The 26320-nt window shown below is 43.2% G+C and overlaps 1 protein-coding gene and 1 pseudogene across 2 annotated transcripts in view; one reads left to right on the forward strand and one right to left on the reverse strand.

Moving 5' to 3' along the window:
* Positions 1–1211: 1211 nt before the first annotated feature.
* The window catches only part of CARTPT (CART prepropeptide), a 43478-nt gene continuing 18369 nt past the window's right edge, over positions 1212–26320 (reverse strand). The window contains exons 3-5 of one of the 2 annotated variants that reach the window (XM_046000002.1): positions 3065–3512; positions 2565–2648; positions 1212–1702 (exon numbers count right to left, since the gene is read on the reverse strand). In XM_046000002.1, coding sequence (XP_045855958.1) covers positions 1595–1702; positions 2565–2648; positions 3065–3223 — 351 coding nt within the window. In that variant the 5' untranslated portion in view covers positions 3224–3512 and the 3' untranslated portion in view covers positions 1212–1594. Of the gene's footprint in view, positions 1703–2564; positions 2649–3064; positions 3992–26320 lie in introns of those variants that run through there. The other variant, XM_046000001.1, reaches the window with a different exon arrangement.
* LOC123939245 lies at positions 6980–9705 on the forward strand (annotated as a pseudogene).

A 26320-nucleotide genomic window follows, 5' to 3' on the forward strand; every position in this document is an offset into this window, starting at 1 on the left:
CCTTCTCTGGAAAATGGTAATAGTATCTATCGTTGAAGATTATTGAGGGAACAATGAGAATACTGCAAATAGCAATTAAGTATTAGCATATTTTCTATCAGCATTATCTGTCTCCCCAGGAAGCAGGGGAGGGACTTTCTTTTTTAAATACTAATACTATGCAGGTGCCTCTTGAGTTTGCACTGGGAAACCATAAACACCTGTTTGTCTCTTCTGTTTCATCTGTTTGTCTGCTTCTTACATGTTATTTATTCTGGTTTAAGCCCTTGGAAATGTCACCTCAGGTAAACACTCAAACATTTAAAGACTACTAACCTTTACATTTAAGATTTTTGTATTTCTTGAGTTGAATCTACCACATATCAATTTTCATTTGTTCCCCTCAAAACTATTTACTAAAATGACATATTTCCTTTGAACAGGTTATTTTTCCAAGATTATATACATAGGTATATATTTTTTTAAAGATTTTATTTATTTATTTGACAGAAAGGGACAGAACACAAGCAGGAGGAGAGGCAGAGGGAGAGGGAGAAGCAAGCTCTCCACTGAGTAGGGAGTTGGCTGCAGGGCTCGATCCCAGAACCCTGGGATCCTGACCTGAGCCAAAGGCAGTTGCTGAACAGACTGAGCCACCCAGGTGCCCCATGTAAGATTATATATTAAGTAGTGGGAACAAGTGGGTCTCCCACACTTAAAACACCTAATACAGCTATTTCCCTTCCTTTGGACAAACAACAAGCCCCCAAAGAATCCATTTTTTATCAATGAATCTTTTCTAAAAGAGGAGTAGCCAAAACAAAAATCCCAATTTTTTAAACTGGTTTTAATAGGGCTAGCATCTGAAAAAATTTAAATTTTATTGTTCTCACTGTGGAAATTAAGGAGTCTACTAAAGGTTTTAATAAGCATTATCCCATCAGCTCAACTCAACCATCTCCAGTTAACACACACACACACACATACACACTGCAATCAAAGAAAAACAGTGCACCAATGCTTGTGTGGCAAACTCCCAATTAATGGTGAAAACTCCTTAGAGCCAAGGTGTTGTTCTCCCAATAGACTGCTATTTTTAAAATACTTCTCTTTGAAAACAAGAGCATGATTAATTCCATCATTCTTACTCAAATTACTTATGACATAGAAACGACACAGTATGAGCAATTATTAAAAACACTTTATTATGTATAATTTGTACATGCTGCAATTTGTGTCATTTGGGGTCATCTTCCAGACTGTGATGTCATCTACCAAGATAAACTAAATCTAATTTTCTTCCTGCCACACCACATACAAAAATACAATTTTCAAAGCGAAGTTCCCCTTCTTTACCGGAAGATACAAGATACGTAGGAGTGTGTCGGATGAATAAGAAAAGAATACTTTGCACATGTATCAACACCATACAAGGCATTATCCTTCACACAGTAATGTCTAATATGTTCTTTTATTTGGGAAGAGCAGGAAAAGAGCCCCTTAACCCTCAGAGGGAAATGCAAACTTTGTTGCTAAAGGCAAACTCCAGGGATGAAAGTGTGATTCTCACAGGGGAAGTTAGGGTGGTGGGGATTTATGGAGGCAGGTGGACACCTCACAAGCACTTCAAAAGGAACGAATTGCAGGTGGTTCCTCGGGGACAGTCGCACAGCTTCCCAATCCTCGCTCCTTTTCGCACGGCGCACCGCTCCCCAGCGTGGCACTGAAAACAACACAATGTGTGGTCTTTCCACATAAGCAAACCCAGCTCCCAATAGACACATCTCCTCATCAACACAATGTCTGCCTCTTGGGAGAAATCAATGGAACCTGTCACCACCACCAGAGCTCTAAGTATGGTCAGACCTGAAACACAGAGAGCCTTAAAATTTCAGTGAGAGAACATTTTAAAAAAAAATTAATTATTGAACCCCTCCTACTTAATTCCACCTTTTATTTGGGGGGAGGAGTTACATTTTCTAGCTCCCCTAGCTGTTTATCAAAAAAAAAATAATAATAATAATCAGACATTTTTCTAAGAAATAAACAAACAATAGACCTATATTTTCTCACAACCTCTGCTCCCTGCTTTCAGCCTCCCCATCCCAAGAAGTGTATGTGTGAGTGAGTGTGTGTGTGTATGTGTGTAGCGTGTGCATGCGTAATTCCCCAAGGAAAGTGACAAGTGGGGAATCAAGAATTTTAACCTTAAAACATAGATCAGAAAAACTGGCAGTGCTCCAGATGGCTAGAAGAAAATTGGGGGAAGAAGAACTGAGTAGATTTAAGGGCTTTTCCAATTCAGAGAATTTTTCATGAGTTTAAAAAAAGCTCATCTTCAAGAAACACTCCATTTCATACAGACCCAAGAGCTGGTTCCTGGTGCCAGCTGTTGGATCTTCTGGAATGGCCATTCTACTCTTTGCCCTTAGAAACCAAGGGCCATGGTTTGGCAGTGGAAAATAAAAGGAAGCCCACAGATTTCCATAAAACCAAGTCCTAGGGAAGAAGGTCAATGTATAAGACTCAAGGTGATATATTTTCTCTTGGAAAAACATGGGGAGGGGATGACCCCAAAGCCTTACCATGGGGACTTGGCCATACTTCTTCTCATAGATTGGAATACTTTTAGTCTTGAGCTTCTTCAGGACTTCCTGTAGCGCTTCGATCTGCAACACACACCCCCGGACCCCGAAGTTGCTGCACTGGCTGCGAGCCCAGACCAGGGGCTCATTCCCAGCCCTAGCTACAAGAGCCCTGGAGCCATAAACACTACGCCCCGGGATTTCAGGGACAGAAAGGGACGTTTGAGGGGTATTAACGTAGCAAGCACTGTCTCACATACTGACTGCAAGTTCCTTAGTCACTGAGACTCCTGTTGCTCTGAGGGCCCGGGACAAGGGATTCACTCTACAAACTGGCTGAAGCAGTGCACGCCAGCCGGTTTCGGATGGAAGCCCGGGCTTTATGCTCATCTCCCTGCACCCCGACTCTGGCAATGGGGGTGGGGAAGGAGAGAAAGAAGACGGACGAGTACAAAGGAAGCAACCGGGCGGCAGCCAAGGGGGGTCCGGGAGTTACCTACCAGCTCCTTCTCGTGAGAGGCATCCTCCACGGCAGAGTAGATGTCCAGGGCTCGGGGCTGGAGCTCAGCTTCCTCCTGGGCACGGGCACCGAGCAGAGGTAGCAGCAAAAGCAGGGCAGCACCCAAGAGGGTCAGCGGACGAAGACGGGGGCTCTCCATGGTGCTGAAATTCGGAGCTGCGGTGGCACGCCACGCTCCCGCCTTTTATAGAAAGCCAGAGCCCAAGTACAGGCAAGAGGGAGGGGGCGACGAAGGAAGTGGGTGTGGAGGAGGGTCCAGGTCAACCGTCTGTAGGCAGTGCTCCGCCACCGCTTGACATCAGTGCCCGCTGGACACCAGGCGTCCGCGAACGAAGCTCTGCGCACAGAGCTAGAGTGCAGAGAACAGCTACCCTGCTCCCCAAGTGCTGTCAGCCCCGCAGCAAGAGACGCTCCCGTGGGGGCCTGAGCTGAAACGGAGGGGCGACAGCTGAGGGATGGAGGAGGAGGAGGGGGCAAGGAAATGGAAAATGACTTCGAGCCAAAGCACAGGCAATAGTCGCTCCCCATCCCCTAGCAGCAGCAGCAGCAACAGCAGCAACAGAAGCACCAGAAGCAACAGCAGCAAAGCAATCCACCTCACCAGCCCTGCCTTGCCTCTCACCCCAGCACCGTATGTGGCAGCAAGTAGGAGGTGTTGCCTCCAGGCAGGTTTGTCTGCTGAGCATTTTACTAGGTACTATGTGGGCTAGGGGAGGCAAACATAGTAAACATAACAAAGAGAAACCATGGCCTTCCCCCAGGATGTGTTCTTCGAGGAATCTATGTGGTAATGAGAAAAGAAGGAAAACAGACTAACTCCAATTCTGGGGTAGTGTAGAGAGCACAGAGAGCCCCATTCTGATTCCAGTCCTGGCTCCACCACTTATAAGCTGTGTGACTCTGGGCAAAATAAATTACCTATTTGAGTGTCTCTAGTCTCTCTGTCTCTCTCTCTCTCTCTTTTGTAAAACTGGTATTTATTTTTATTTTTTTAAGATTTTATTTATTTATTTGACAGAGATCGCAAGTAGGCAGAGAGGCAGGCTGAGGGGGGGGGGAAGCATGTTCTCTGCTGAGGGGAGAGCCCAATGCGGGGCTCAATCCCAGGACCCTGAGATCATGACCTGAGCCGAAGGCAGAGGCTTATATCACTGAGCCACCCAGGTCCCCCTAAAACTGGTATTTAAAAAATGCACCTCACAAGTTCTCACAAGAAGGGAAGGAGATTTAATATGTAAAACTTCTGGCCCAGAGCACAATAAGCACTAAGCCTCCCTGCCTCTCCTTGTTGAACTGTGATACTGCCCAGGTAAGTGGCTGTGTGCACTATCTCAATTGTTCCTTAGAGCAAATTTGCTATCCTTGGATGCTCTGTTACCCACCACGCACTCCTGATATCCAAGAAACCTGTCTAGAAAGAAAGCAAAGGGAGTGAAAAATCCAAGTTCTTGATTAGGGAAAAATCTCTAGAAGTCAGAAGGTACAGATGAGCCAAGTCCTCAGCGACTTGGGAAGACTGGTTTTTTAAAAAGTGAGGGTCCTTAACAGCTTGAATGCAAACCAAAGTTCCTATAGAAGAAGTGTTGTTTTCCCTACTTAGACATAGAGGCTTGTCTTAATTGCCTGCCCACCTGGCTTCTTACACCATACCTTCTTTGTTTCAACCCCTTCTAACCCCATTCACTTTTCTCCATCCCCATTACCACCACCCCAGTTCTGGACAGTTGCCCCAACCTACATCTTGCCTATCTCCAGTTCCATCCCATCTTCCCTTGCCTTCCTCTAATCCATAATTCGTGACCAGGCAGAGTGTTTTTAACCCTTACAATACACTGATGGCTTCCCATCTTACTAAGTACTGAATCTAAATTCCTCATCCTGGCTTACAAAGTACTACATTACCTGTACCTCTTTCCACTTTCATGTCCTACCATTCTGTCTCAGACCCTCCACTCTAACCTCAGGGGCCTTCTTCTTGGTCCTCTAACAGGTCAAGTTCATTCCCACTTTGAGGTTGCCCTTACCTTACATAGAAAGGTCACCCTACATTTCAAAATAGTTGACTGCTCCTTATCATTTAAATGTCAGTTTAAATGTCCTTGACCATCCAATCTAAAGTATCTACCAATTTATTATCCCACAGATTTATTCCTTGGCAGGTGATACAAGTCACTGGGATAGTTAATATATAATTTGTGTCTGGTAATTTCATTTGTCAAGTATTTAATTGTTACTCAAACACACACTGGAAAGCAGTTCAAGAAGTAATTACCTGATGAGTAACACATATATTATGCATATTAATAGCATCAAAATATTTCTTCCTTAAGATCAGTCTAACTTGAAAATTAATCCAATACCTCCCTCAGGTCTGCCTTTTACACATTCCTTTAGATTCTATACAGTAAAACTTTAGTGGCTGCACATTTTACTGTTTAAACCTTACAGAAACATATTGGCACTCATTGTAAAAATGATCTCCAGCAATAAAAGCATTCTAAACTTTGGAAGGAAAATAGTCCTAATAAGGTTTTAGTCCATCCTTCTGCAGAGATGGAATTATTCCCAATGCAATAATTTCTGTCATACTGTGTTCTATCCAGACACAAGCAATAACTTTCCTTTTGTGCCACTTCTATTGAAAAATACTCAAAAATTCAAATTCTATTGGTGTTAGGTTGGTGTTCATCTTCATGTAAGGAGGATACTACAGTTAGTTGATGGGTTTGGAAAACGATCACAATCCTGTGAAGCAAGCCAGAGGTATCTTGGTCATTTAGGTATCACCAAGCTTTTTTCATCTCTGAACAGAATTATTTAATAAACTGTCTTTAGGAAGCATGTGATATGGTAAGATGTAGGCAATTTTCTTCCTGAGACAATTTATATAAGTTAAAACAAGGGAGAGCACAAAAGTGTGAGATGTCCTACAGTTCAAACATCATGCACTGTTAGGAGAATTTCTCTATTCTTGCTAATTTATAATGACTCCATTAGAAAAAAAAATAACCCTTTGATGCCCCCAAGCAAGAAGAGTTTGTTATTGGATCTAGTTACTATTTCTCATCTCAGATATAGAAAAAGGAAGCAGATCATCTTACAAAATAGAAGCAGTGACCAGCTTGTATCCACGGAGATATACTGCAGACAAATTCTCTTAACCACTCCTCCTAAGATAAAGTAGGCTACTAGTACTTTTCTCTCCCTCCCTTCTTCAAATTTTGAGTCATTTCTTTTCCTGTATGGCCTAAAATAACACTTGGTCTTTTGGATTGTCTTGTTGCTCAAATACCAAATTACTTTGTTATCCATTAAACCCCTTTCCATCCTTCTGCCAACCAAGTATTGTCTAACAGCAAAACTTCCTCAGTTTGGGCCAGGAAAACAAAAGCAAAAATAAACAACTGGGACTGCATCAAAATAAAAAGCTTCTGTATAGGAAAGGAAACAATCAATAAAACTAAAAGACAACCTACAGAATGTGAGAACATATTTGCAAATGACATATCTGATAATAGGTTAGGATCCAAAATATAAAAAGAAATGATACAACTCAACACCCAAAAAACAAATAACCCAACTTAAAAATGAGAAGACACGAACTGATATTTCTCCGAAGAAGAAGTATAGATAGCCAACATATACATGAAAAGATGTTTATCATCACTCATCATTAGGGAAGTACAAATCCAAACCACAATGAGATATCACCTCATACCTATCAAAATAGCTAAAATCAAAAATACAGGTGTGAGCAAAGATGTGGAGAAAAAGGAACACTCTTGCATAGTTGTTAGGAATGCAAACTGGTACAGCCACGATGCAAAAACAGTATAGAGGCTCCTTAAAAAGTTAAAAATACTTTCCTTTTACTGATGTGGCTACAGCCATAAGCATGCTCAGGTTTAAGAGGCTTGCCTCCAGTGTCTTCCACTGTGGCAAAAAAGAAAGTCCAATTTCATTGGACCCCAATGAAATTACCAATGTCAATTCCCATCAGTAGATCTGGAAACTGATCAAGGATGGGCTGATCATCCAGAAGCCTGTGACTATCCATTCCCAGACTCAAGTGCTGGAAAAACACTTTGGTCTGATGGAAGGCAGGCATATGGGCATCAGTATGAGAAAAGGTACTGCCAAGGCTCAAATGTCTGAGAAGATGACCTGGATGAGGAGGATGAGAATTCTGTGCACCTGCTCAGGTAACAGCTTGAATCTAAGAAGACTGATGGCCAACTGTATCACAGCCTATACTTGAAAGTGAAGGGTAACCTGTTCAAAAACAAGTGTCTTTTCATCGAACACATCCATGAGCTGAGGCAGAGAAGGCACACAAGAAGCTTCTGGATGACCAGGCTGTACATACTGGCCTCAGCAATTACACAGATCGGTTATTCAATAAAACAAACCTTTATCTGCCTCAAAAAAAAAAAAATTAAAAATAGAATTATCATATGATCCAGTAATTTCACTACTGGGTATTTACACAAAGAATACAAAAACACTAATCAAAAAGATATATGTAGGGGTGTCTGGATGTCTCAGTTGGTTGAGCATCTGCCTTTGGCTCAGGTCGTTATCTCAGGGTCCTGGGATCGAGCCCAGTATCAGGCTCTGTGCTCAGTGGAAAGCCTGCTTCCCCCCCTCTCTCTCTGCCTGCCTCTCTGCCTACTTGTGATCTCTCTCTGTGTGTCAAATAAATAAATAAAATCTTTTAAAAATATATGTATGTACCCCTATGTTTATTGTGGCATTATTTACAATTGCTGAAAAATGGAAACAGCTCAAGTGTCTATCCGTAGAGGAATGGATAAAGAAGATGTGATACACATACACAGTAAAATATCACTCAGCTATAAACAAAGAATGAAATCTTGCCATTTGTAACAACATGGATGGATCTAAAGAGTATAATGTTAAATGAAGTAGGTCAATCAGAGAAAGTCAAACGCCTTATGATTTTACTTATATGTGGAATTTAAGAAACAAAACAAACAAGCAAAAGAAAAACGGGAATAAAACAAAAAAACAGACTCTTAACTATAGAGAACAAACTGATAGTTACCAGAGGGGAGGTGTGTAGGTGGGGCGCCTAAAATAGGTGAAGGGGATTGAAAATATGCTTATGACGGTAAGCACTGAGTAACGCGTGGAAGTGTTGAACCACTACATTGTATACCGGCAACTAATATAATGCTGTATGTTAACTATATTGGAATTAAATTTTTCTAATTTAATTAAATTAAAATTTAATTTTGCTCCTTTATTCTTTTTTAAAATATTTTATTTATTTGACAGAGAGAGAGAGATCACAAGTAGGCAGCGAGGCAGGCAGAGAGAGAGGGAGGAAGCAGGCTCCCCGTTGAGCAGAGAGCATGATGCGGGGCTCGATCCCAGGACCCTGAGATCATTACTCAAGCCAAAGGCAGAGGCTTTAACCCACTGAGCCACCCAGAAACCCCTGCTCCCTTCATTCTAACCAAACATCTTTATCACTATTTGGAAGAATATAATGTGCAAATAAAAGACACTTGGAGTTGATGTTCAACTAGGATGTGCTGGAGACATAGGAAAGACTACATGCTTTACAGACAGCCCATGAAGGAACAAAGCAGAGAAATTAGACAAAACTTTCCATTAATTTTTTAAAGATTTCAATTTTAAAACTTTCAATTTCAGGGTGCCTGGGTGGGTCAGTCAATTAAGCACCTGACTCTTGATCTCAGCCCAAGTCTTGATCTAAGGATCAGGGGTTCAAGCCCCATGTTGGACTCCATGCAGGAATGGAGCCTACTTAGAAAAAAAAAAACTTTCAATTTTAAAGCTTTCAATTTTTAAAGAGTTTCAATATTCAACATGTTCATAGCACTGCTAAGTGCTATGAGGACTGTGGAGATAAATAAGACACAGTTCTTGGCTTGATATTTGGGTCTTATCATATCTATAAAAATTCATAATATAACATCTCTGTGAGGTCAGAGTCCTAGTAGAGATAGGGAAGCTCCAAGAAGTCAGAGATTAATTCCCACTAGAGAGAAAAAACGTCATGAAAAATAGTATATAAGCTACAGTGTCTTAGACGGAAGGTAGAATTTCAACAATAACAAACATCCCACTCTGGAGTCTTGGGAGCAGATAGGCAATATATGCAAAGTCTCAGAAGCAAGAACATCTAGGGAAACTGAGTTGCCTGGGATGCTGGAGGTTAGGGTACATAGATAAAGTAAAAGCTGGGTAAACAAGACCGAAAAGGAACAGGAGAGCAGAAAAGGGGAATTCAGAGCAGCAATAGATCATTCCAATGAACAAGAAGTAGAAGCACAGGTGATTCCAAAGAATTCCATTTTCAAAATACTAACACTAAACGCAAAATTTTTTCCTAAAAGGCCTAGCCTAATAAAAGTAGCTCATGTCAGATATAGGGAGGTATCAGTAATGAAAAGATACTTGCCCCAGGACAAAGAAATCTTTCTCTGGCTTCTTTTGCACCGCACACCCGGGGCGCGGCAGAAGCAAGGGCACACCTAGCCCCACTTCCTACGCCACAGGTACCTCGTCGCCTCCTCTAACTTTTCTGGATCCAGAGCGCCTAAACTTGTAGGAAGTGTACATCAGTACTAAAGCAGCAGACTAGGATGCCCTAAGAGATGAACTATGTGACTTAACAGAGAGCAATGTGAATCCTTCAATGGCTGCTTGTTGGCTACAATTTCAAGCTGACTTCTCCAGCATGGTGTCAAAGTTTCTCATAGTTTGATCTTGGCCCATATTTCTAATCTCCTTTTCCTCCACTCCCAACCAGTCCTAGCAGATATCTTCTATCTTATTTGGCAGATATAGGATACTTACTTCTTACTTCTGTACTGAATGAGAGGAATACAGTGGGTTATGCTACCATAACAAACAACTCCAAAATCTTGGTGACCTGAGAAAAAGGAGATGTACTTCTCACTCATCTAACATGTGTATCAGGGTTAATGAAGTCCTGCATTCATCATGGCCACTCAGGGACCAAGAATGACAGAATATCACCAGGTCTGACATCGCTGGTTGTGTTCCAGAGAGGGAGGTGCCGAAAGAGCTGTAGAAAGTCTTGAACAAGCTATTAAAACTTTGGCCCAGAAGTGATATTTCACTGGTTTCCAACTCGTTCGCCCGAAGAACTAGTAAAGCGGCTCAACCCAAGTAAAAGGGAGTGTAGTCTTACCCTGCGAGGAATGCACTGACGACCATGTGCATTCTGAACGTTCATACCTCTGCCTTTGTCCATGCCCTTCTCTATGCCTGCAACATCCTTCCCGTGCCTTGAACATCTAAAAAGCTCATGTTTCAGGGCACGTGGGTGGCTCAGTGGGTTAAACCTCTGCCTTCGGCTCGGGTCATGATCCCAGGCTCTGGGATCGAGCCCCGCATCGGGGTCTCTGCTCGGCTCCTCCTCTTTCTCTCTCTGCCTGCCTGCGATCTCTGTCTGTCAAATAAATAAAATCTTAAAAAATAAAATAAAAAATAAAAAGCTCATGGGCGCCTGGGTGTCTCAGTGGGTTAAAGCCTCTGAGGTCATGATCCCAGGGTCCTGGGATCAAACCCCGCATTGGGCTCTCTCTGCTCAGCAGGGAACCTGCTTCCTCCTCTCTCTGTCTCTGCCTGCCTTTCTGCCTACTTGTGATCTCTGTCAAACAAATAAATAAAATCTTTAAAAAATAAAAAGCTCATGTTTCAAGACCTATCTTATCTGTCTTATCAGACACCTTTTTCATCCACTGGCCATCAAACCACCAGGCTTACCTTGTCATCATTTCCGTAAACCTTTATACATGTACTTACTAAAACACCCAACATGCAGTATATTATCATATGTCTATCTCACTAGCTAGACAAAGAAGCCCTTGATGGCAAAGAATACATGTAATCACCTTGGTACCCCCAGTATTTAGCATGGTACCCGATAGACAGTTGAGGAGGAGAAAGTTAGGTGCTATGAAATGAAAGATAATACTCAGACAGCAGTGTAATGACCTGCAGGCAGTTACACAATTTACTACAGAAGAGATTCATCGAGTAATTTAAAAGCACTGCCAATTTACTATCTAAAAGCACCATTATTTCCCTCTTATCAGGGAAAAGGTATGCCAGAGAGTGATAAATTTGTTTCACAGGTAGTCAGTTTCAGATGTAAGATTTCTGGGGTCCAGACTCTGGCCTCTCTCAACATCTCCTCCAACAATTAAGGGTACTTTAGCTGCAAAATGGACAATTTATGTAAAGGACAAAACTTGCTCTGTCACTAGGAAGAATGCTATTGTCTCCATACCCTTCTTATGGACTTCTTCAGTGTTTTTCCCACATACTCTCTATGGAGCAATATGGAAAGAAAACTGGGATAGGATCAAATCCTAAAGAAGCTTGGGAAATTTAAAACCTATTTCTGATCAACAGTCTCCAGATCACAGACATGACTCCTGTACTGGGCGATGTTTGGTTTTGATGGCATCTAAGGTCACTTTTACAATCATGATTCTGGGACTTTTCTATGCCTCCTTGAGAACTCATTGAAGTGAAATCTATTTCTCCTGACATAAACCATAACCTCAGGAGAAAAAGAATGCCATCTGGCATGATCCAAAGAGGCAGGGCCTAAGGGCAAAAGTATGTTTTATGGGAAAAGGGATCCTGAACAAGTCCCTCCTTTATTCTTTAGGTAATCTACAGCCCTGACATTTCTCTGCTGTGCATAAGCAGAAATTTAGCCTGGTTCTGGTTTTAACAAAAGATCCATCATGTTGGCCTGGCTTACCAGCTAAGTGAGGACTAACTTTTCTTGCTCTGCAAGCTAGATGTATTGACATTCAGATCTGAGCACTTCCCATCAAACTGCCTCTATAAAGCCAGCCTGGTAAGGCCTCTGAGATGAATGCACTAGCAATCATTCCTTAAGCTCCCCTCATATATTTGGGGAGCCCACAGAGACTGTGGTTATTACTCAAGAAGGTGAGATTAGAGTGCAAATTTGAGAAGAGTGGAGCCCAGAGAATGGCAGGTTTGCCCAAGTCATGTATCAAGCTTTCTTCTCCTCTTAATGGACTACAGGAAGACAGGTGTTTAGAAACCCAGTTTAACTTTATGAATGGGATTACAGACAAGTGAAGTTCTTACATGCCTATACAGAAGAAGCTTAAAGATCTTAGGGAAGGAAATATCATCAGAAGAGGGGTACAGAGTGGGGGGGGTGTCTTAAAGCTGCATTTGCCGTAGAGTTCACAATTTATGGGGCTCTTAGGGAGAAAACAATGGAGATTAAAAAAAAATTTTCTTTTTTAAAAAAGAAAACTTTTTTAAAAATCCTCAATTTTCCTCGGTGCCTAACACTACCTTCATTTTCTACCCTTCTCTAGGAAACACAGCTCTTCAATCATACTCTCCTCGTGGACAGGTTCTAGGGCCCCTGCTCATCTGAGACTGTGGTGTGCAGCACATCTCCACCCCTGAACCCCTGTGCGATGGTCTGTCATGTGTTACTCTTCACAAGCATTTAGTGGCCCTTCCTGGAGGAGGATTATACTTTGGACTCCTACAGAAGTATATCCTTTCCAACTTCTACGTGGCCATGTGACTCACTCTGACCAAGGAGATACAAGCAGAAGTAGGAGGCACTGTTTTCATGGGGAAGCTTTAAAAACCAGTGCATACTTTGCCCTGCTTTCTTTTTCCCGCCGCTTCCATTGGCAATGTTCCAGATAAAGCCAGCTCTGTCAGTCTGTGTTATGGAAAGTTCTGGAGGGAAGAAAATGCTGAGCAAAGCTACAACCAGCCTTCATGGACATACAGTGTGAGTGAGAAACTGTGGATTTAAGCAAATGAGATTTGGGGTCTTTTGTTACAGCAACATAATTTTTTTTTTTTTAGATTTTATTTATTTATTTTACTATTTTTAAAATTTAGATTTATCTGGCCAACTCAAGTGTATAGATCACCATACCCATCAACCCATCTTATAGATAGTACTAGCCATCTATGCTGCATAACACATTACCCCAACATTTAGTGGCTGAAGACAACATGTCTTTATTATCTCACCATTTCTGAGGGTCAAGAATCCAAGCATGGCTTAGCTAAATCATCTCTTTCAGCATCAGCACAGGTTGTGATCATAAGGTGTAAGATGACTGGGGCTGCAGTCACCTCAAGGTTCAACGGAGGCAGAATCCTCCTCCAAGATAACTCAGTGGGTATTGGCAAGATGTCAGGAGTGACTTCTCATACTTTTGCCATATTCTATTCCCTGGGTTCTGCCCATGCTAAAGGGCAGGAAATGACACAAGTCATGAATATCAGGGGGCAGGGATTAATGGGAACCTTATTAGAAATTGTATCACAATAATTGTCAAAAAAAAAAGTAAAGCTAAATGAACACGAATTGAACAAGAACATAAGCGTGAGCGGTGAGACAAGAGAGAGAACTGCGGAATTTTATAGCTGTGGCTCTGAAGCCCAGAAAGGTTAACTATCTTGCCTAGGATATGCAGTTAGCAATAAAGCCAGAATGAAAATTCAGATCAGTGCTCTTTCCACCAGACAGTGGTAAGTGAAAAATTAAATAGCAATACAAGACAAATTGCATTCAACGGACACAGGAGCTGGGCCATCAGTTGCTAATTGAATTGTCACATAAATCATCCAGACAATGACTGAATTAAAAGTGCAGAAAGAGAAGCTCTTTAGGCTAGGGGCAATCAAAGGTAGGTCATAACAGAAGTTAGACTTTGAAGGGTAGGATTGTTTGAGCAGAAATGAAGGGAAAAGTGTTCTTGACAAGTCAATCTCCAAGCTGGAAGTTCTTCAGGGGACCCTCGGGCATCACACAGAAATGCTGACGTCTCTACTCTTCTGTCTTCGATCTTTACTCATCAGGTGACAGACATTTTCCAAACAGACTATCTCTGGAACACTATACGTCAGAGGTGAGGCCACAGAGAGAGAACCTTCAATTCACCCTTAGGTAAGTGGTACCCAACCTGAGGAGAAAGGATCAGAATCAACTAGAAATTTTTGTTTGGGAAACTGCATATGCTTTATACCTCACCCCCAAAACCTGAGGCACCTGGATGTCTGTGGAGGAGGGCAGTGGAGGGCAGGTAGCTCGAAAAAGTCACCCCAACTGGTTCTGATATAACCCCCTGGTTAGGAAGCAGAGCTGTGGGGCTTTCTGCATCATCTGGTGAGGTCTCTGGAAACACACTTTGCCCTACAAAGAAGTCCAAAGCCAGGTCTTTTCAGGATGCCAACACCCTCCCTCATAAAACATGAGCAGCTTGATAGGTGAGCCAGGATAGAATGATGTCCTCTCAATTAAGGGGTCATGAACACGCCCCAAGGAGCTTTCTAAGAGTACTTGATGGACAGAGATAAGCCCCCAAAATAGTAACCATAATAGTAATTAAATCTTGATGAAAGACTCGTTTTTGTCCACCCATTCTATAGGTGATACAACTGATCATTTAATACTGGATCCAGGTCTGCAGACCAGTGGGAAGGAAGCTGGATGAGATCATTTACTTTATCAAGTTTATCACCATTCCAGAAAAGGAAGTGAGAAAAGAGGGAGCAAAAGAGAAATTAAAAAAAAAAAAATCTAAAAAATTTTTCAAATGCCATAAAAAGATATAAATGTCAAGATCATGGTTCCCTGACGAACCACGTCATTTTTTATTGGAAACTGCAAATATGTCAGGCTGAGTCCCCAAGTGCGAGCTTCGAATTTCCCAGTATGAATGGAACTCTGTCTCATGACACGGACCGTTAACTCTGGACGGAGGTCTTCCTCTAGGCCCCACCAAAGATCTCCCAGGAAATCCAAGGGGCCTATAAGGGCACTCTGAGTAGTGGAAGAACAAAGATCTCACCTTCGGCAGACACAAACCTACTATGCCTCACGGACATGGAGAGACCCTGACAAGGCACAGCTATTAGCATTTATAATGCTTTTTTGCCCAGATGCAAATGTCATTTTCTGCCATTTGCACTGCTGACCAGGGTGGCCCCGGAAGAAAGCACTGTTGATGGACACAGCCTTTGCCCAGTGTCCTGCCGGGGGTTGGAATGGACTGTAACTGTAGCTTTGCTCATGGCAGCCGTCAGACACCCACAGAGACCAATCTCTCCCAGTGCTTGCAAATGAAATTTCTCCTCAGGGGATGAAGAAGCCTCCAAAAGAACCTGTCAAGTTTGTTTTATGTTTTTTATCATTATGTTTTCTTTCTAGAACAAGGATGCGCAGAAAAGAGCAAGTAGCCTCCAGATGCCATTACCTGTTTCCTAGGATTTCTTAAGATTTGCCGTATGATAGTCTAGAGGTCCAAGCATTTCAAATACTTTGGAATAACGCTTTGTTCCTTTCTTGTCTATTTTCTTTCTCCAGGATTCTGCAAAAACACATCTTAGCTCCAGAGATGTGGACATAAATTTTCTAAAAGCCCAGTTACACAGGTGTAAATCAGGACAAGCGAAGGGGTTTTCCAAAAGGAGCTGAGAGACTGGAAGAAACCAATTTTGCATTCAAGTCTTCATAAACCCAGGGTGCCTGGGTGGCTCAGTGGGTTAAGCTGCTGCCTTCAGCTCAGGTCATGATCTCAGGGTCTTGGGATCGAGTCCCGCATCGGGCTCTCTGCTCAACAGGGAGCCTGCTTCCCTCTCTCTCTCTCTGCCTGCCTCTCTATCTACTTGTGATCTCTCTCTGTCAAATAAATAAATAAAATCTTTAAAAAAAAAAAAAAAAGACTTCATAAACCCTTTTCTCTGACGGAGACCCAAGGTGTGAGTGTCATTTATGTGGAAACCCTAAACAGGGTTTCTTAACTGGGCCGCAAATCAGAACCACCTTGGGAGTTTTTCAAACAATACCCAGCATCAGAGATTCTGATTCAATTGTCCTGGAGTGGCGTCCAGGCAACGGTCCTTTCAAAGCCCCACAGGTGGAAGATGGAAGGTTCTCACTGTCCATGAGCAGTAAGGCTATCCTGGTGCCTACTGCACTGAACTGAGCATTTCTATCCGTTCCTTTATTCTAGCCTAGGGATTGCAAACCCAGCTATCAATGGGGGCCAGCAAGTAAGGTAAGGCCCAGATACAAGGCAACAGACAGTGGTAGAACTTCTAGTTTTTCAAGAGAAGATAAAAATTTGGATTTTTACATGAAACTTCCTGATTTTAAAATGTGGACAACTGATTTAAAATGGAATCCTCTGAATGTACATATGGCAACAGCCTTGGTTTCCTCCCATAGTTTTTCCTACACTGGGTCCTCAGATGACCTAGGGATCTCTTTCCTTCTGGGATCAACCAGCAAAACTGAAGAAAGAAAGCACAACTGCAGAGCTTGAGAGCATATCCTGGTAAACACTGGCCTCCTGTCAGTTGGCATCCATTGTCTTTTATACATACTTATCTTTAACTGACAGGCTCAGGTTGCAGGGAGGGCACAGGAAATCCCTGTAACTAAAACTGGTGACCCTGACCCTGAGAGGGTTCACTAGGCCTTAAACAAGAATGTGCCTCTGGGGGCGGGTGTGGGTTGGGGCAGCACCTGGGTGACTCAGTCATTCAGCCTCTGCCTTCTTGCTCAGATGGTGATCTCAGGGTTCTGGGATGGAGCCCCACATCGGGTTCCCTGCTCAGCAGAGGGTCTGCTTCTCCCTCTGCCTGCCGCTCCCCTTGCTTGTGCTCGCTCACACGCTCTCTCTCTCCCTCTCTCAAATAAATTCTTTATTTTTTTGAAGACTATTTATTTATTAGAGAGAGAGAGCAAGAGAGAGAGGGAGAGAGAACACAAGCAGGGGGAACAGCAGACAGAGGGAGAAGCAGACTCCCCACCAAGCAGGGAGCCCAATGTGGGGCTCAATTCCAGGAACCCAGGACCATGACCTGAGCCAAAGGCAGATGATTAACCAACTCAGCCACCCAGGCAGGCCTAAATAAAAGATTAAAAAAAAAAAGTGCGCCACTGGGTCCCGGACTTCAGAGGAAACACAACAAAAATGAGGAAGGGAATAAGTGAACCCCCAAAAGATCACTGTGGAGCCATTTTGCTAAGATCAGCAATCAGAAAGTTGGTGTATGGGAAAGAGCAAAGGCACTGAAGCCAGACACTTAGCTGCTGTACAGGCACAATCCCCTGTACCGGCAAAGCACACCATCTTCCAAGCCTCAGATTCTACATCCGTCAAGTGGACATAACAATACCTTCCCTATAAATACATCATGGAGGCTCCAAAAAAAAAAATTAAAAATCTACCCTATGATCCAGTAATTGCTCTACTGGATATTTACCTGAAGAATACAAAAGCACTAGTTCAAAAAGGCATATGCACCTCTCTGTTTATTGCAGCCTTATGTACAATAGCCAAACTATGGAAGCAGCCCAAGGGTCCATCTATAAATGGCAAGATAAAGAAGATGTGTGGGGGGGGCGGGGGGGTGTTTGTGTGTGTGTACACACACATAGTGGTATATTATTCAGCCTCAAAAAAGAATGAAATCTTGCCATTTGCAACAAAACATGGATGGAGCTAAAAAGTAGAACGCTAAGCTAAATAAGTCAGTCAGAGAAAGACAAATACTGTATGATATCACTTATAATGTGGAATTTAAGTAACAAAAACAAAACAAGAAACAGACTCTCAACTCTTGAGAACAAACGGAGAATTACCAGAGGGGAGGTGGATGGGGGGACAGGTGAAACCGGTGATGTGGATTAAGAGTATACTTATCTTGGGGGGCCTGGGTGGCTCAGTGGGTTAAGCCTCTGCCTTCAGCTCAGTCATGATCTCGGGGTCCTGATATCAAGCCCCGCATCAGGCTCTCTGCTCGGTGGGGAGCCTGCTTCCCCCCTCTCTCTGCCTGCCTCTCTGCCTACTTGTGATCTCTCTCTCTGTTAATATTTATTTAACTCTTTTTCTTAAAGATTTTATTTGTAATAAAATCTTTTAGAAAAAAAAGAGTACATTTATCTAGATGAGCACTGAGTAACGTATACAATACAATTTTAAAAAATATTTTATTTATTTATTTGAGGTAGAGAGAGAGAGCATGAGCAGGGGGCAGAAGGAGAGGGAGAAGCAGACTCCCCACTGAGCAAGGAGCCAGACATGGGACTCGATCCCAGGACCACAGGATCATGACCTGAGCCAAAGGCAGATGCTTAACTAGCTCAGTCACACAGGCACCCCTGTATACAATTGTTGAATGACTATATTGTATACCTGAAACTAGTATAACATTGTACATTAAGTATACTGGAATTAAAATTTAAAATTTAGCTAAAGAAAAGGAAAAAACCTTCCCCAAAGAGTTGCAATGGTGAGGCAGGATGAATCTGAAGGGCCCCAAATATGGAACGCACTAAATTCCCAATCAGAAAAGACATCCATTTTCATGCCTTGATAATCTAAATAAAGCATCTTCAAATTCCTACTTTTGAAAAGTTCTTCCAAATAGATAATTTAATTCTAAATTCCCTGTGTTTTTCTGCAACAGTCGCAAGCACACATTCATTCCACATGTCTGAACCCAGGTGGCAAATGCCTCCTTCCATCAGAGCTCTTTCTTCCTTCTGGCATTTCGGCTCGTGGTCCCTGTCACCTTCTGAACTCTGCCCACCTTTCCATAATACTTCAGGTATTTCACAGCACTACTCTTATCACTTGTGACTCAGCTCGTCACGATGATGAAACACCATGACAGAACGGTCTGCATATTGTCCCCTGACACAGTTACCCTTGGGGAAGAGGCTACATGATATGTATCTTTTCATCTTCTTCAGATACAGTTAGGTCACCCAGGAGACCAAAATGTCACTCAAGGCACTTTCTCCCAGCCTCTTTCTGCCAAGTCCCATCTTGCCTCCAACACCTTCCGCCAGTTCTGAAATCACCTTTTCCATCTCGGTGGGCTTTGCCCGCTCAAAAGCAGCGACAGTCATGGCTCACCTTCCCCTACAACATCTGTCTATATTAAGTTTAATTCCACACACATGCTGGGACTTCGATCTCCAGCCACTCTCCTGAGACTCTGAGGCGGAAGAGCTGAGCAATACACAGTCCTTTGCCGGAGCTTCCCACAGTATTAAGGTTGTATATCAAGTTTGCTTGAAGGGATGACAGCCCATCCACAGTTAGGCAGTGTTTTATTACTACTTCTCTGCTTTGCATCTTTTAACCAAGACATCCACCTGTGATTCTGATTCTCTGGCCCAGGAGTGGAACAGGTATAGCTATTAACTCATATAACTGATTATTTTATACAAAGAGTTTTTATGTCTACATGGATCTCGAAGGAGATTAGGATATGCTAACCCAAAATGTGCCACTCTGGTATAAAGATTATTCAGATAAGACTTGGAGCTGAAAGCAATCAATAGATACAGGATATATCTGCTTCAAAGCAAAGTATGAATTTCTCTTTGTGAAGGTTTCCCACCAGCCCCTCCTGTGTCAAAAAGAGGAGAGTGACCCTAAACTTCAAAGATGGAGAGTCATCACCAATGTGAACCTGCAGAAACGAGCCTTAATAACATAGCCCTCACCTTCCATTAGCTTTGCCATATACTTCCTAGTCGCTTCCTCACAATTTATTGTCCCATGAAGCCCACACCCTCTTTCCTTTGGTAAGAAGGGTAGATAAACTCCTGAGCCTAAATGATTCTTTGAGTTTCACTTTTGTGTGAATTCCCATCCAGGTAAATACTCATAAAAATTGCGTGCCTTTTCTCCTGTTGATCTGTCTGTGGTCACAATTGCAGGCCCCCACTCACTGAACCTAAGAGGGTAAAGGGAAAAATTTTCCCCCCTCAGGATCTCTTCAAAGCAGATATTCTCAGAGATGGTATACTAATACTCAAAACCTAAGGGCCAGGGGCCCCTGGGTGGCTCATTGGGCTAAGCTTCTGCCTTCGGCTCAGGTCATGATGTCAGAGTCTTGGGATCGAGCCCTGCATCAGGATCTCTGCTCAGCAGGGGACCTGCTTCCCCCTCCAACTCTGCCTGCCTCTCTGCCTGCTTGTGATCTCTCTCTCTCTGTCAGATAAATAAATAAAATATTTTTTAAAAAATGCCAAAACAAAACTAAGAGCCAGCACCCCTTTCCTGAAAGGTTTATCTAACCATAAACAATGATTGAAACTTCTGCATGCAGGGGTTGTTGACTGAGAATTGCCAACACTTATTTGCCCTTAAGCAGTGACTATGCAGTTGGGAATGGGACTAGGGGACATCAAACTATGCCAATGACTGTGAGATGAGCTTATAGGGGAGGAAAACACACACAACTCCCCACACTAGAACTCATAAGCTGGGCTTCTATCCCCTTCAAGTCCCATTATCCAATATGGCAGCCACTTAGATCTTTTCTGCATATGAATTGAGTCTTCTTGTTCTCCTGCTTAGATCCCTGGAAGCCTTAACTTTGCACTCAGAATGATTCCTAATGCCCTTCATGGCCCCCAAGATCCAGGAGGACCTGGTTTTGCCACCCTCCCCATCCTCAGGTACTTGTTTTGTGAGCATCAGTTGGGCCGCAGACCTCCACTAATCTCATCTGCCCCCCGGACCTCCACCTACTTCTCTGCATGTTTCTTCTCATCTTCTAGATCTTTTGCTCTAAAGCCACCTCATGCAGTCCTTCTCCAGCCACTCAAAGCAACTGCCTGTTTTCTTTATCACAGAATTCCAGTTCTGTCCCAGCACTTACCACTATCTTGAAAGTGATTTGTTTCCTTGTTAGATGTTTTCTTACCCCTTAGATTGGAAACTCAGTGAGGACAAGGATCTGAGCTGAGGAGAACAGCACCAGGCACAGAGTGCCCAGGGAATGAACAGTTCTGAACAAGGAAGGGAATGGAAGTTCAGCCTTCTGGGCAGGCGCACCCCACCTGCCCCTTCCTCTGACACGCTGGGCTATTGCTGTCTGCACCCAGCCACCCCTCCTCTGCTCAAAGCTCAGCAGGTGCATGCGCTCCCACAGACCCCAGCATGTGCAGCGGAATCTCAGGGCCAACCCCTATGCAGCTGCATTCCTGGTTCTCCTCCCTTCCCCAGGAAAGCCTTTGAGAAGCCTACTGGGCAAAAATACAAGTCCGTTCCTCCCTCTCCCTCCTCACCCCTCCTCTCACACAAACACACACACGCGCACGCGCACACACACACACACACATACACGAAAAGCACATCTAGAGTTCCACAGGCAGAGACACAAACTGCCTAAGAACACCTCCTGAGAGGGAGACTTTGGCTTTAAGATCTTAAATTCCTGGTCCTTCATGCCCAAGCTGGGTTTCCCAAGGGAGTCTAAGCTGGGCCTTGGCTCTGGGGCACCCGCCTAACCCCACAACAAGTCAGGCTCAGGAATGGCCTTGCCGCTGCCACCCAGGATGTCGGATGTGACCAGAGTTCCCGACAGTGTCAGTGAGTGACTGGGGACTGTTGGGTGACATCATACATGACCCAGCACCAGACTTTCAATGTAGCACAGCAGAGGCTTAATCATAAGATCCGGAAAATGCAGACTTCATGCCTCCGGAAGGAAATGGCTAAGACCTCTTTTCCTAGGGATCAGACAGATTGAGCTGAAATGGGTGTTGATAAAACCCCCTGATTGCATCTCAAGGACCATTTCCCCAAACTAAGCCTGGGCCTTGCTGTCAGAGAGCTTATCCCTTTATAGCTGCATTCACTGGGGAAATTTCTGTTCTAAAATATATACCACTGGAGAAATGGAAAAAACCTTACAACTGTGTAGTGAAGAGGTAGGGGATATGTGGGGATAGTAACCTAATTGATTTTTAGGAGAGCAGAGAGCTTCTTATTCAACAGCAGTCCCGAAGAAAAGATGCATTAGTGCTCTTGGAGGGCGTGTGATCTAATGGATGTGGACATCAGAGCCCAGCTACAGACACGAATAACAGAAGTTAACAGAGCCCTTCCTCGGAACTGGCACTGAGCTAAGCCGCTGATAGGCATTTCTCATTTAAAATGAGGGTCACTGGTGCACCTGGGTGGCTCAGTCGTTAGGCATCTGCCTTCAGCTCAGGTCATGATCCCAGAGTCCTGGGATCAAATCCCACATTGGGCTCCCAGCTCCACGAAGAGTCTGCTTCTCCCTCTCATCATGTCCCCTCTCACGTTCTCTCTCACTCTCTCTCTCTAACAAATAAATAAAATCTTATAAATAAAATAAAATGTGGGTCAGGAATTATTCTCCCATTTTTACATAAGGAAACTACGACTCAGAGAGTGTAAGTAGTCACACAGTTTTGAATGGTGAATCTCAGCCCTTTGCCACATGGCTCTATCAGTTCTCTCCACCATCACTAGGCTTTTGAACTAGGGGATCAGTGAGAAATCCAGGGAAGGTGACAAGCTTAAAATCCACTATCCATCATCCACTACCATGTGGTTTTCCCCTGCCCTACCCCCCCATCCAGGATGCCTCAACACCAGCAGCCCTAGGCCCTTGGTTCTCAAGGTTGCTGCTTCGAACTAAGATTTGCAGGAGCAATGAGGGGAAGTAAAGAGCAGGAAGGCAAAAGCCTCAAGACCCTCACGTACACACTGCCCCCAAGAGACTCCCATCACACAGGACACCCAATGACTTGGCTTGTAACATTAACAACACTCAGCATTAGTCACCACATTTCACTGACTCTGAAAACAACATACTTTTAAAAAGCTGCTCTTGGGGCGCCTGGGTGGCTCAGTGGTTTAAGCTCAGTGGGTTAAAGCCTCTGCCTTCGGCTCAGGTCATGATCCCAGGGTCCTGGAATCGAGCCCTGCATCGGGCTCCCTGCTCAGCGGGGAGCCTGCTTCCCCCTCTCTCTGCCTGCCCCTCTGCCTACTTGTGATCTCTCTCTCTCTGTCCAGTAAACAAATAAAATCTTAAATAAATAAATAAATAAAAAGCTGCCTCTTTCAAAGCTCTACACACAGAACTGAATCTAATGAGTGCCCTTGAAGTACAATCTAGCACTGGTTTCTTTTGTGATAGAAATAATAATAAATGGTTACCATTTCCCACTTACTATGTGTCAGATGATTTGCACAGGTATTTGTCTTAAAACTTCTATCACAAGGGACACCTGGGTGGCTCAGTGGGTTAAAGCCTCTGCCTTCAGCTCAGGTCATGATCCCAGGGTCCTAGAATCGAGCCCCACATCAGACTCCCTGCTCAGCGGGGAGCCTGCTTCTCCCTCTCTCTGCCTGCCTCTCTGCCTACTTATGATCTCTGTCTGTCAAATAAATAAATAAAATCTTTTAAAAATTCTATCACAAATAATGTATACTATGCCAATATTTTAATAGCTATTAACTTAATAGTTAATATCTTACTATGAATATACTATTCAACTATTTTATTTACCCATTTTAAATTGTTAGCAGAATTAACAATTTAATTCTTTGACTTTTAGCAATTACAGTTCAGAACGAACCAAGCCCTACCAAGATTAATTCATTTAGTCCTCCTAACAATGCTATGTTATTATCTCATTTTTTGTTTTGAAGATGAAGAAACTGGGGTCCAGAGAGCTTAAGTAATTTGTTCAAGGTCACACAGCAAATAGGTAGCGGAGCTGAAATCTGGCCCTAGCAATCTGATTTCGGAGTCCAAGCTTATGACTTCCATGCTCTGCTGCTTCAAGTCCTCCATAATCCCAGTGGCTCTTGAGAGAGCAAATAATAACTGCACAAAATTAGTAATTGCAAAAAAAAAAAAAAAAAGGATTAGCAGACTCCAGGAAGAGCCCACCCTGTGGCAGAGTCAAAACCATATGTAATTCATAGAAACATACACTGCATTGAGATCAAAATAAATGATACGTGCTTAATATCACACATCATAGAGATACTAATTTTTTAAGATAAAGCAAATACTTAGAAATGTTTATAAACCTTAGAAGACTTCTTATCTGTAAGTTGATAGTGCTGGCATTTATAAATCATCAGAAATGATGAATAATGGATGGTTTTACAGGCTGTAACCAATCAGTAAACTCCACACGTAGATGAATCTTGGGGGAACAGACCATAGCTATATAATCGTGTATGTGTGGGTGGGAGAGACAGACAGACAGACAGAGACAGAGAGAGACAGGGAGGCAGACAGATACACACACACACACACACACACACACACACACACGGGAGGGAGGGCACTAGGACAGGCATACACCCGGCAAGGTTTACTAAGAGGAGTAGGACACTCGGGTGGGACACATAATAGGTCTGTTGTCACACAGGTAAGCAAGGGGCAGAGCCAGGATTTGAAGCAGATCTGATCCAAAGCCCACATGCTTTCTGCCCACTACACTGCCTTTCTGAACGAATGGGTGAGAAGGGATTTCAGTTATGTTTTCCTATAAAACCTCAAATTTAGGTTGAAAGCTATTTAATCAACAAGGGATACACAGACCTAAGACCCATAAAGTATAATTTATCTGCCATTCTTTGTTTCATTCCTATCCTTCAGAAACTTTCTTTTCCTGAGATCTTTCATTTATTGTATCGAGTATTATTAAAAACGATTATTTATTTAACTGGGTTGTTTTTAGTGTAAAATTCTGTGAGGTTTGTTCTAAGTTTGGAATTCATATCTTATTTCTTTTTGTTTACTATAAACTAACAGCTCCTTTCTCCTTCTTTCTAAATGACTTATTTTAAACCAAAATATGTAGCAAAAGAAACCAAGGAGTTTGGGTGGGAAACCTATCTATGGGTATTGTTATGAATTTATTGTCTATTGTTAATTGAAAAATCATGATCCTTACCAAAATGGTGATGGAAGGACAATTCTGGGTAAGCACTGTCTACAAAGCAGGCGAGACAGAAGAGGGAGGGAGGGAGGAGAATGTTAGACTTCATTGCAACTGGGTCATAAAGCAGAGTAAAATGCCTGGAAGCTATGTGTCTTCCTTAAGATGCTTTATTAAAAAGCACATTCTGCATTTCTTTGCCTTTAACCACATCTTCAAGACAGGTTTCTGCCCTCTGCTTTGTTTCAATTGGCTGGCTAACCCTGAGGTCAATCAAGCTCACTTCCTAAATGTCAGGCACACTGAGAAAAGGATATTGGTGGTTAGGGTAGAGACTTGACTGCCTCTGCCCAGAACTAACCTAGCTGGAGGGGCGCCTCCATCCCCCACCACCCTGAAAGAATAAGAGAACCACTTAGTGGGAATGCTTACTCTATTCTTTGTTGTCTATGAATGTCTTGACCTCAAACTACTTTAGGGACTAAGGTTAAGGTTAGGGATGAGGTTACAAGGTTAAGGTTATAGGATCCCCTATAGGGATGAGCCAAAGCAAAGCCTGAATTTTCCTAAGCTAAAGCTACTTCCCTCTTCCTCTGCATATTTTGGTGTTGTTCAGGCATCCTGAGAAACCATAATAGGGTAGGATTCTGTTGGACCCTGCGCTGAGACTTACCCACATTACATGGTGATTCTACGCAGGGAGTAATGTCATTTGCACCTTTGCCCACGTAAGAAAAGGAGGCACAGGCTGGGACTACACAACCAGGCAAGCTGGCCCAAGAGCCAACCACCGAGGACACAATTTTGCCAGCTGAGCCCTCTAGCACTCCTGCAGGTGTCTTGGTACAGTTGGTAGAATAATGAAGAAGGGACCTGAGAAGAGAAGAGGAAGGCTAGGGAGGGAACTGAGTGCCAAGGAAACGGTTCACAGTCTGTGCCTTCCTCTCTAGCCTCCGGACCTTGAAAGACAAATGTAAACTTCTAGAACCACCTTCAAGACTGCCATCTGGGTCCTCAGAGGCCTGAAGAGGAGGAAATGGAGCCAAACTTGAATTCCCAGACTTCTTTTTGAACCTGCTGAAAACTAAGAAAGATCTGCTTGAAGGAAATTGCAGAGTGTCCCTGTCCCTGGAAACGGATTTTAAAGAGAGGACAGTTCCCTCTCCTGGGTATTGGACTTGGTTCCATCAAACGAGGATGTTCTGTCCGTCCCACCCCCACCACCAGTGAAGTCCTCTTCTCTCCTGTCTGTCCCTTTCTTCCCTTCTCTGCAATTCTTCACTAATTTGACATTTTGAAATACTCCACCACTTGTCTAAAATTCAGTCACGCCATGCAGTAATCTTTGAGCTCTTTGATATACGGACAATTAAATGGTTCTTGGCTCAGTAATAAGACTTACTGTGTCAGAAGGCAAAAGAAATGATGTTTCAAAACTTCTTG

Source organism: Meles meles, chromosome 3 (assembly GCF_922984935.1).
Source record: "Meles meles chromosome 3, mMelMel3.1 paternal haplotype, whole genome shotgun sequence".
Classification (NCBI taxonomy): domain Eukaryota; kingdom Metazoa; phylum Chordata; class Mammalia; order Carnivora; family Mustelidae; genus Meles; species Meles meles.